Source organism: Anas platyrhynchos, chromosome 2 (assembly GCF_047663525.1).
Source record: "Anas platyrhynchos isolate ZD024472 breed Pekin duck chromosome 2, IASCAAS_PekinDuck_T2T, whole genome shotgun sequence".
NCBI lineage: Eukaryota > Metazoa > Chordata > Aves > Anseriformes > Anatidae > Anas > Anas platyrhynchos.
Genome location: NC_092588.1, coordinates 124159429 through 124171516, shown reverse-complemented (window position 1 = coordinate 124171516; position 12088 = coordinate 124159429). Strand labels below are relative to the sequence as shown.

Genomic DNA, 12088 nt, shown 5'->3' with positions numbered 1-12088 from the left:
AATATTTGTGACAGATACTGTTGACAAGCTCACTTAGGGCTCAGCGGTAGATTTCAGCAGATGCTTTCACAAAGCCTGAAAAAGTCCCCTTTAGCACTAACATGCTGTATTCAGAATATGCAGGTATAGGGACCAAATACTGCACTGACACAAAATATGCACTTTAAAACCAGATCCTAACCACGGTGTTTGTATACAAAACACTATTACAGGACCAACAAATCCTTTCCCTGTAGTGAACTAAAGCCATATGTCATGGCTGTGACATGATCTTATTTTTTAAAAGACAAAGAGCTGTTACCCATGTTGTTGATGTGAAGCACCTTCTGCTTGAAAGACTCCAGTTCTAACACACAACAACACACAACTGCACTCTGGACAAAATTGCTCACTTTGCTACTTTATAACATAAAATATTTATTAGCAAAAAGGAGGGTCACTTGCTAAATATGTTTCTTCTTCTAGGAAGTAGTAGAAATGTGAGCACTGTAGTATTCTGCTTTTTTATAGTCCTTATACAAGGAAACTAATTTGTGAAGTAAAAAAAGGTAGGTAAGTTTTCCAAAAAATGATAGGCTATGTGCCTATGTGCCAGTTTGCATTTCTAATTGAAATTGTGCTGATATAATAAAATCAAAAAGACTTCATTACCTTCTGTATGCAAACTTGCATGACAGATCCAGTATATTCTACTCTGTACAACATTATTAGACAAAATAGAATAGCAAGTAATCAGGGAGATGAATTAGAGACAAATTTTAATTTTAGCGCTGCATTTCCAAGCTTCCTAGTAAGAGATTTGTATGTAATGTGTGTAAGAACACGGTTATTATTTTTCCACAGAATGTAAGAACTCCTTATGTCACAGCTTAAGAACTCAAGCAGCAGGAGGATAAGAGAAGCTGGACTCCAGACCTGCTGGCTGAGATGTTTTCCATACACGTAGGAACACAGCAGGTTTAGACCCCTCTCCAAGGTGAACGTGAGGCTATGGAGAAAAAAGCAGGGCGAGTGGCTGTCTGTCTCAAGTCCCAGGTCAGTTACAGCACCATTAGTATGAGGACTCAGACATCTTTAGATCCTCTGAGAAAAATATATACCTTTATGAGAGAACAGGAAAGCTGCCAAGCTCCTTACAGATAGAGTACACAGCCACTCCTGTACTCTGTCAGTGAGGGCAGCCAGTGCTGGAGGGGGACCCAGAAGGGGATACAAGCAGCACGCTGGGTAGCTATGGAAAGCGTCTCTCTGCTCTCCATCCCTCAGGGTTCGGTATTGTGCCCTGAGGTATAAGGGCTTTGAAATCTCCTTGCTTGTTTGTTTCCTGCCACAGGCAGTTCTCATGCCTCTGAAAACAAAATGTTGGTCATTTGGGAGCTTCCTATTACTTTAGGATAGCAAAGATAAAAGGCTTGGAGAAACAGTAAATCTACCAAAGCATACAAAACAAAGGTATTTACCTGTTTAGTATCTGTTAAGATTTAAATGACACCTACTCAGTGGTCATGTACATGCAGTTCTGTGTATGCCTGTAAGAGGTACGCAAAAGGGAAAAAAAAAATAAAAATCCAACCCTGCAAACATCATAAATAAGAAATGAAACACTCCCCGAGACCCGGGTCTCCAATGCACCTATATTAATTACACACCAGAGAGCAAAGCCTCAGTGTGTGCAAGCATTTAATTCGTTATTTGCATTTATTAAAAACATTCCTTTTCACTTCAACAATACAGTAAGCCAACAGTGAAATAACAGCAATTCAAATGCGGTCATTTGCAGACATGCGGTTTCTTGTGCCCATTGTACAGTGCAACGCTGCCAAGTCTCACACCTTAGGAGTAAGCTCTTGCTCCCTCCCCTCTCTGTCACACGCACACATGCACACACATACAAAATTTACATGTCTGCTCTCACCTACGCTCTTTTGGGAAAAGCCACAAATTTCATCAATCTCACTCATACAGATCTAAAAATCCTGGCAGCTTTTGAATAGCTTTTCTTCATCACCTGCAATTAAGTGTTGGAAAAGAAATCCAAAATATACAGAGAGAGACTTTCTCCTTAATAGGAAATGTTAGCAATAGTATGTGATTTCTAATATGTTCCAAAGCTCTGCCACTCCATCTTACTGGAAGGCAAAGTCTGCGTACCCCATGATTAGATTTCCTTAAACGTTGGGCAATTCAGTGTTGTCAGCTGTAATATAAAACATTATTTATAACTATTTAACTGTTTTAAGAGTATAGTTAATAGCTTTCTGTAACATGATCTTAAAGAAGTTGATTAAGTGTGCTTTACAACGTGACCAGAAAGAGCTTCCGATTAGTGACATCAATATATATATATATATATATATATATATATATATATTACATCTCACATGGCCCATATTCTTAAAAGTTGGGAGTGTTGAAATAGGAGTTGAAGCAAAATGAAATCAAGTCATTAGAACCTAAGCGTTCCCTTACCACACTTCATCAATATCGTCATGTCATGCCAATAGATCGAATATCCATGACAAAAAGTACCTTTCTCTGGTCATAAAAACTAGAAATACACAGTTTTTCTGTCACTCATACAAAGCAAAGATGGGCCTCAGAGGAATAATTCAGGTCTGGATCCAAAACTCATCACGGCTTTGCTTCAGGCTGTAATGCAGACAGTAAACAGAAAATACACTGGGCTCCAAATCTGAACACGAGTTCAAACGCAGCTAAGGTTAAACACATGTGATGGGGATGCATTTCTAATTTTAAGGCTATAAATCGCTAAAGGAGCTCACAGGATTAAAAAGATTGTGTAGTTATGAAAATAGTAAATGATTTCCAAACATGCAAGACTGTTTCCCAAGAGTCTGAAACCTGCCCCACGCTTCCTTTGGCAATCCTGGTTAGCTGCGGCTTACAGATTTTACTCTTCTTTTGTCTAATGCCTGAAGACGGAGTTGTGCAGATCTCAGACTTGGCAGGGAAAGTCTCTGTGTAATTACAAAGCAGGGAGACTGTCATGTCTCAGCCTGAATTTCAAACTTCAGGATCCAGTAATGCTCGAATTGCATTCACATACATTTTTACCTTATTTAACATTTCTTGCAAAACCACAAACGCTAACTTGCCATTGCTTATTTATCCTTTATTTATACACTTAAGGAATTTGGACAATAAGAAAAGGGTTCTGCCAGCTTTCAATTTAAAAAAAAAAACACAACAACACTGTGGTGAAATGTATTTCACAAAATGAGAGATATACTCTCTGGGAATTTTATATATATTCTCATAAACAGAACTGATTTTTCTTCAGCCTTAAAAAGAGAAGGCCACAGGGAGACCCTACTGCTATCTACAACTAAGCAGGGGGTTTAGAAAAGATGGAAACGAACTCTTTTCAGAGAAGCACAGTGAAAAGAGAAGTCGCAACAGACAAAACTGAAACACAGGGAATTCTAGCCTGATATAAATAAACTTTTTTTTTTTTTTTTCCCAATGACTGTTGTCACACACCAGAGCAGGTTCTCTAAGTGATGGTGGAATTTCCATCCTTGCAGATATCCTACCTGATTCTATGACATATATAGAGAGAACCACATCAGAAAGACATTTCACATTCATCGTCTCTTCCTTAAAAAAAAAAAAAAGGTTGGCTAAACAATGTTTCTACATGCTTAGAGTACAATTCTGGTATACATGACAAGCCTGTAATTTGTTGGAAAATACTGTCTTGAATGACAACAATTTCCTGTATTCTCCTTGAAGTCCACATGGTTGGAAAGGTGGAAGTCTAGTCAGAAGGAGATAGGATTATTGTCATCTTACCCGTAACAAGCTTTTCTAATTGAATTAGAGTATTAGTGTTAGAGAGTCTCACATGACTAGGCATTCACCAGAAATGCTGGTATCTGACTTTGTGTTCTAAGATATTAAATATTTTGCAAAGAATATGAGCAAAAACAGAAAAATAACATTGTTTTTCGACTCAAGTGCAAGTTTTCCCAAAGTTTTATGGATGAATTCATGGATAAATTTCAGGAAATAGTACCTTACAATCCCTGCCTGGAGTATTCAGATTGATTAAAGCACTCAAGCATTAATGGAAAGACCAAGTGCAAGTTTTACCAGTTCCAACCACAATTTTTGTTGTCCAAATCTTTCTTTGTACCAGTACAAGCCTAATGTTGATCTTGGGGTCACGGTGTATAGCCTTGAAAATGTGGGTAAAGTCCTTCAATTCTCAAAGTAGCAAAAAAAAAAAACATGAGAAAAAACTCAACATGAGACACAGTCAAAGCTCCTACAGGGACAAGACTGCTATCTAAACTTAGGATACAAATATGTAAATGAGAATGCTTTTCATAGTTTCATTTCAGTAAGAAATGTTCTTAATTTGAATAATTAAACATTTCCAGACTTATGTAGTTAAGGTACAGAGTTAAATGCATTTTTTCCCTGAAAATTGTGGACAATTACAAGAAAAGACAAAATTATTCTCAACTTATTACCCTTAATATTTACCTTGTACATGTGATAACTGTAATATGTAGTTCGTTTTGACTCGTATAGACACATTTAGCAATAAAAATAATAACTTAATATTGAATTATGACTAAGCCATAACTAGTTCTTTTGACTGAATAAATATTTATGAACTGAGCACAGAAATACCTCAAGATTCTTTAAAACTCAGAATTGTATATATATATATATTTTATTAAGAAACCAAGGATTTTTTTTTTCAGGCATTTACTGTAAAAATTGTCAGCTGCCAAAGAACACCTTTATTTCAAACCTCCCACTATATTCCATAAACTAGCATTACAAATGATGTTCAGTGAAAGCAAAACTACTTGTTAGTCTCATCAACATTTATATTTCCCAGCTACCGACAATGAAACTGAAGCTCTTTCCAAGTCCCAGCCCACAAGAGAACAGCATCTTGTGACTCTTACACAGCCCTTTATCATGCCATGTGGTGCAAAGGGCAGTGACGAGAAGAAATGGAAGCTAGAGATAAGAAAGTATAGCTCTCTCCACCTCCCCAGAAAAATTTATTGCTTTTCAGATTATCATACCAATTTCGTTTGCCACTACAAAATTTCGTCTGGTCTTAAAGGAGAAAAAGGACTTCACGCACACTTCTTATGTCTTATAAAACAATTTATTAGTATATAATGCAGGGAATTTATTGCTTTCCAGGGAAAATGGAATATATGAATAGTATAAGAAATTATTATGTACCTAAATCAAATGGTTACCTAATAACCTGTGGTACACATGAAGACGTAAGGTTGGTTTCTGAAACGAGAAGTGCAAAGTAGAAGCATGTTCAGCCATTAACCTTCATTACTTGAAAGGGGAGCTTCTATACTCCACTTTGGTTTCATTTCCATCAGGAGTGACCATAAACAAGCCCGTGATCTTGTCAACAACTTAAGTCATAGGTTTATGACCTAAACATGGCCTGTTCACTGATAATACCAATGAAAATACAGAAGAAACAGCAGCAGTAAAGAGGCAAAGGTGACTTTGAAGACCATTTGCGGGAGCCGTCCAAGCTCAGCGTACTGGGACACGTCCAGCGTGCTACTGGCAATTACTCATCCCTGCTGGTTGTTACTCAGCCCCTTTGTTCTGGTGAATGTCCTACAACTCGACTTTGTATAAAAACCTGGCAGAATCAGCGCATTTATGAGGTGACGTGCTTTAACGGGGCTTTACCAGTTTGCGCAAGCAGAACCGTGTATGCATTTACAACCACTCTCCACCTCACTCTTCCCTCGGCTGCACGCCTTGCAGGTCCCAGGAAAGACCCGCAAAGAGTGGGAGACAGCGGGACATCGACACAAGGTGCTCAGTGTTTTGGGAGCGGGATGGAGGAGGACGACACGGCTGAATCGGGGTTCGCCAGCATTACACGAGGCGTGCTGTAACCACCCTCACGCATTGAGGGGGCTTGGGCAGGGGTTTTATGAAAGCAACAGCCCCGTAACGAGCCCTACAGCCTCAGCAGGGTCTCCCCACTCTGCCCACCGGGCTGAGGCGGCCGCTTCCCCGCCCCCGGCTGGGGCAGGGCCGGCGCTGGAAGTGACGCGGGGCGGGCGGAGCTGCTTGGCGCTGATGGCGGAGGCCCCATGTTGATGTCCCCGGCGTCCTCCGCGCCTGCCGAGGTGAGGGGAGCCGCGGGGGCCGGGCTGAGGGCAGGGCACGGCTCGGCGACCCCTTCCCCACCGCCTCCCTCCGGCCGCCGGGCTGGAGGGGGGAGGCCGGGCAGCGGGCAGCCGTGCTGCGCCACCGGGAAGCCGCCCCCCCGGCGGCTGCCTGGGGCTGGGGGAGGGAGAGGGGAGCCGTGCCGGGGCTCCCAGGGAGGGAACGGGGCAGAGGAGGGAGGCAGCAGCGGGGTCCCCCCGTCCCCGAGGGCTGAGGAGGGGTGGGGAGCGTGGGCAGGCAGCGCTGGGGGCTCCGGGAGGAGCTGGGCTGCGGCTTCGGCGCTTTTCCTGCCCGACCTGCTTTTCCTCCTGCCGGCGTGTAAAGGCCAGCGGCCGCCTGCCCCCGCCAGAAAATCGCTTGTCATGGCAGTGATGGAGCCCTAACGTGGCCCTTCCTCCTCCTCCTCCTCCTCCTCGCCTCTTTCCCCACCGGCGCCGTGAGGTGAGCGGGCGGGCAGCATCCCCACCGCCGCGAGGAGACGGCCTCCCCTCGGCCCCGGGGATTTTCCTGACGGGGAGCGCTAATCCCAGGCTTAAAGTTCGCCGTAGTTCAGCTTCGGGCCTGGAAACCAGGCCAACTGCGCCAAAAAATTATTTATTTATCGCTTGCTTCTTCGTAATGCGTACTCATAATAGATCTACCGTTTTATATAGATCTGTTTATAAACAGATCTTCTGTAAATTTTACATGTCATCAGATAGTGCTCAGTTACTAAAGTGAAGGAATTTGTTACACCTGATGAAAAAAAACAAAACTGAAGGCTGTTTTGTTTCTTTTGGAATTGTAGAAGCTCAATCTTCTTACCATTTTTTAGTTTGGGATGGGTTTGTGAGGTGTCTCGTGTGCCATCTTCTGTTTTGAAAACTGTGGGACTTTTCAGGGTTTTACTATGCTGGAAAATTTCCTTCACTTCTGTACTCAGAAGTTCTGTAACAGCTGGGGTTTGAGTGAAACTTGCTGTTTTTAAAAACATATTTTGTTGTTTACCTTATTTTTTTGCGTAAGTTCTCGTGAAAATTAACAGATACAAAAGGACCAAAGGCAAGAATTTAGGCATTTAATCTTTATAGCTGTGTCATTCAGGGCACAAAACTGCTGACTTGTGCTTTGTGTCACTCTGTTTTGGAGAGTAATAAGCTGGTTCTGAGTGACGAATACCTGTTGGCTTCAGAGTGTGCTTTATTTCCGAAAACACGAGTTCTTTGCTACTTATTTCCTGACTGTTGAAAACAACATTTAAAAGGCTGTGGGAAATATGCAGACAGCCTTTAATCTTTGAACTTCATGAGACTTGCAGTGGCCCGTCCCTTTTTGGGATTGGTTTCCACATATATCTTAATAAAACTGGTGTATTATGTCACTTGCTTGGCAGTTACCTCATTCTGTCAGTGTAAAATAACTTTTAATAGCAATGGCAAGAATAGGATGCCTCTTCTTTCTAGAAATATGCTAGATATCCAAGGCCCCAATCCAACTAGTACAAAACATTTTGACAAACTTGTGGTTGTAGATTTAAATCAGGCACCTGAAACTTATCAGTTACCTATCTTTTTGACAGATATTGCTCAATCTGAGAGATGAACGTTTTTGGTGTGCTTGTGAAGCCTCTGGCAATGCTGTAATTTTTAGCGCAATGTATCCTGAATGAGGTGGTGAATAGAAAGGGTGCTTAAAAGCTTTCACAATCCAACTGAATTAGCGTTAATCCATCAGACTGCATGCAGATATAAATGTTCTCACTGTCAATGTAGTCCATTGTTTATGGTAAACATGCAGGACTGGGGACATGTGGGTTACAGTGGGAACAATAAAAGATGCCCACAGACTGCTAAAGAGAGAAGAGATCAGAATCTTTTGAAGAAGAGGGAAAAAAAAGGCTTTTTAACTAAACTTTAAAGACATTTTAACAAACAAGAAAGTGGAGCTTTGTTATTTTCACTGAGAGGGGAACAAGAATTTCATTTTTGAAAATGCTGTCAAAAGTACTGAGCATTACAGATTCTGAGAAGTGTTTGAAGTTAAGGGAAACCACAGAACTTTGTTTCTCCTTCCCTGAAGCATCCAGAACCATTAAGGACATTTCATCCTTACCCTGCTTTGTTTTCCCACCACTTTTATTTCCCACTTTCTGATATTCTGTCTGTGATACAATACTAGGAACGTCTCACTAAATGATGCTCTCCTCATCTTGATGTCATCGCTAAAGTGCCTGTGCTTTCATTCTGAGAACTGATTGTTTTGGAGTGTAGCTGAGGCAATGTATTTTGTTGGGCTTGGTCTATAGCTGTCTGTTCTCAGAACAGAACAAATTGTTTGTTTGTCTCGGTCTGGTATATTTCAAATAGATTTCTAACTGATTTCATTCCACTATATTGAAGTAACAACTTACATGATTTTTGTTGCAGATCAATCATGTCATCCTTTCAAGAAGTTCCATCTTCAGCTAATGCTTTACAGACTTCCAATTTTGCACATGTGATTTTTCAAAATGTGGCGAAAAGCTATCTTCCAAACACACACCTTGAATGTCACTACACTCTGACCCAGTTTATCCATCCTCATCAGAAAGACTGGGTTGGTATTTTCAAGGTAAGTAAAGTTTGTTCTATTCATATTTCTCACATGTTCACTGTCTTCTCTTACCAATTAAAAAAACGAAAAATCCAACAATAGAAGTGCTCTCATAAACTCAAGTGGAACATCACTTAAATGATGTATAAGTAGCTGCAATTAGAGTAAGAGTTTTTTTGACAGAGATGAGACTGGACACCAAAACTAGAGTAATGAGTATAGTACGTGTGTGCTGGAGTAAAGGGAAGCTCTCATAAAGTGGTGTGGTGCAGAATTAAATGGAGATGATACAGGAAGAAATGTGTGGTCATAGAATGACACTGTGAGCATGACTCTATGAAAAGCGTGAGCCAGAGTAAATGTGAAGTGTGTGTGGAAAGAATAAAGCTAAGCTGAAGATGGTGTGACCCAGGCCCCTGACTCATCTGTGTTGCTAGAGCAGGATGAACGGTGTAGATCACAAAAGCTGTTCAAAACAAACCCTTGAATAAAGGAGGAGAAGAGAGGCCATATCAGTTGCCTCACATCAGCGACTTATTTGGAGTTGCTTTTAAAGGTAGTCTCAAGAGATTAGAAATTGATTAATTCTTACATCTGCTCCTATTTAAGATGTTGATTACATTTCTTTGTCGATTTAGCTCATAGTAGATGATTCTTGTATGCCTTATTTGAATAGTTAGTAGCAGCTTTTTGGGGGGCTTTAAAGAGGAGATACTTCGGTGGGGAGGGGCTAAATGTAACAGACTGTTTTGTTATTGAAGTCCCTTAGAACTGTCCACCGATAGCTGAAGAATATAAAATCTTGACTGTAGTCATTAAATTATTGGAAGAAAGCAGTAATTACGTGCAGGCAGATTTCTCTAGTGAGAAGTGTTTAAAAATATGTACATGTGTTTTGATTTTCTGATAAGTTTTGACAAATAGGGGTGTGACTCAGCATGGTTGGTGTTCAGTTGACAGCATTAATGAAACAAACAGAAAACATTATCAAAACTTTAAAGGGAGTGCTCTTCAAGTTACACAAGTGTTATGAAATTATTTAAATGTATGTTGAGAAATGAATGTTGTGGCTCTGTGTGTGTTGCTCTAAGTGAGGCAGGCAAGTAGGACCCTAAAAATACTGATTAAAAAGTAAAGTAAAAAAAGTGTGAAACAGTTTTTCAGTGACCGCATGAAACGCTGTGTACAGAGTGCAGATATCCTTGATTTTATCATGTCTGTGATGGTAGATATCATAACCTGTTGAGGTATGAGTTGTTTTTTTTTTTTTGTTTTTGTTTTTTTCTGCTTTGGTAATAGCAGGTAATATGGCTTTGGCAGTTGTTTGAGGAAGGCTTTGAGATGACATGAGGTAGCAGTGCTGCTGGAAGAAATGCTTTCCCTTTCTTTTTACTCAGAGTGGTTTATTTCTTGTGTTTCCTGTCCTTTGCTTGAAGCAAGCTCTTGTGTGATGGACCAAATTAGGAAATTGATTGAGGTTAAGACCAACGTTTTGGATTATTTTTAATAGAATTCCCCAGCAGAATTTCCAGTTCACCCCGTTCTCATCAACACAAGGGAAGGAAGCATTGCGAAATAGGGAAAAGGAAGAAAGTTGTTTTCTGTTTGTGACTGTGTCATATTCGCTGTTATGAATATACCATCTTACTATAGTTGCATTAAATGAAGCCAGCTGTATCCTTGCCTATGAATATATATCAGATTAGTACAGAAAACTAAGCATGAACTAAGATTTTTCCTGTGAATGTTTTGTTGGTGGTGTTTCTAATGTGGACTTCCCATTTTAGGGGGCAGTGGCTTTAACAGTAGTTTTAACAGTGTTGTCTCCTGTGTTTGCTCAAATGGTTACTTAAGAATTTTTTTATTGAACTGAACAAAATTCATAGGAACCTTTTTAAGTGATGGTTTTCATTTAGATTGCAAGTCTGTTTCTTCAGTGGCAATGATGTCTTAATTGTTCATTATTTGTATCTTTATACCATTCTGCTTGTTTTGCTAACCTAGCTGTTTTTGCAGCTGCACAGTGAAATGGATCAGGGAAGTGATCTGACAGAAAAATGCCATCCCTCCTTTCCCCATTTTTTTCCACCTCGTTTCCCAGCTGCTTTTGGTTCCTCACCATGTGACACAACGGGCAGCTCTGTTGGCATCACTGTGGTGGGAACAAGTAGATTAAGAAGGACAGGGGCTAGGCCTGATTAATTGGCATAGTTGCTTAATGTGGAATGACAATCTAAGTTCATTTTTCAAATCTTTTCAGAATTCTTTGAAGAGGGACTTTTAAGGGTTTAGTTTGTCGATTTGTTTCCTTTTTAAAGGGGATTAAGCTAGTAGTTCCAGAAGCAAAAACTATTTCCTATACTGACTCCTAAATTCTAGCTTGTGAGTTTTTTAAATGTTTCCATAGTGTGCACCACATGTCAAATAGCCCATTTTTATTGTATGTGTGATTACTGTAGGATTTAATTTTGCCATAGTGTTGTGCAGCGTATGTGAAAAAGAGATATTAAAAATGGAATGCTTGGTAGAAGCCAGAAATTACTTATAGGTGCATGTTTTTTTTTTTTTTCCTCCTGTGTGGCTTACTGTGGTTACTTACTTGTTTATAGATTTTTTTTTTCACTTTGTTATGTCAATCTTTTCCACCCGGTATATGTCATTTTCAGTTTTTATTTTTAACCCCCTCTTTAAATGTTACCAGTTCTCGGTGTCCACTGAATGTTCCATTTTCATCACTGAGTACAGTTTCTGTTTAGAACTGTGATATGAAAATGACTTCAATGAAAGGGTACCACAGCTGGTTACTTCATGTTGCAGTAGTTTATTTACAGATATCCTCTTAAGGTTATTTTACAAAGCTTAAAATAAGGGGCAAGAGCAAGATAATGCACTTCCTAGCTGTTCACAATCAGAGGCATTAAAAAGTCTTGTTGGGAGGTAGAATAGGCCTAGAATGTCAGACCCGAGCTAGGGATTTGTGCAATATTTGTACAATATTATTACAAAGAGCTGAATAAATCCCTAAATTTCTTCTGAAACTTATCAGATTCTATCAATTCTCTCTGTGTCCTGTAGATAGAATATGCTTTTTCTGTTGTTGCTGGTGTAATTTAAATTGCTAAATGCTGAAATTTCGTAATGCTGAACAAAAGGCATTCCTTGGTGGATATGAAACTGTTCCCAAGAAAATTGTCTTCTATTCTTAATGGAAGCGTGGTGTTCATAAATTAAAAGGATAGTGTTGTATATGCACCAATTACTGTATAGCAGGATAGTTCAGTTACACCAGTTTCCTTATAAACTAGGTGTATATAAA

The 12088-nt window shown here is 39.9% G+C and overlaps 1 protein-coding gene across 7 annotated transcripts in view; it reads left to right on the top strand.

Moving 5' to 3' along the window:
* Window positions 1-5989: 5989 nt before the first annotated feature.
* Window positions 5990-12088, top strand: part of TAX1BP1 (Tax1 binding protein 1) — a 56803-nt gene continuing 50704 nt past the window's right edge. For 4 of the 7 annotated variants that reach the window (XM_072033520.1, XM_027450979.3, XM_027450980.3 and 1 more), the window contains exons 1-2: window positions 6001-6161; window positions 8607-8790. In XM_072033520.1, coding sequence (XP_071889621.1) covers window positions 8614-8790 — 177 coding nt within the window. In that variant the 5' untranslated portion in view covers window positions 6001-6161; window positions 8607-8613. Of the gene's footprint in view, window positions 6162-6400; window positions 6643-8606; window positions 8791-12088 lie in introns of those variants that run through there. The other 3 variants (XM_072033519.1, XM_072033518.1, XM_038173847.2) reach the window with 3 other exon arrangements.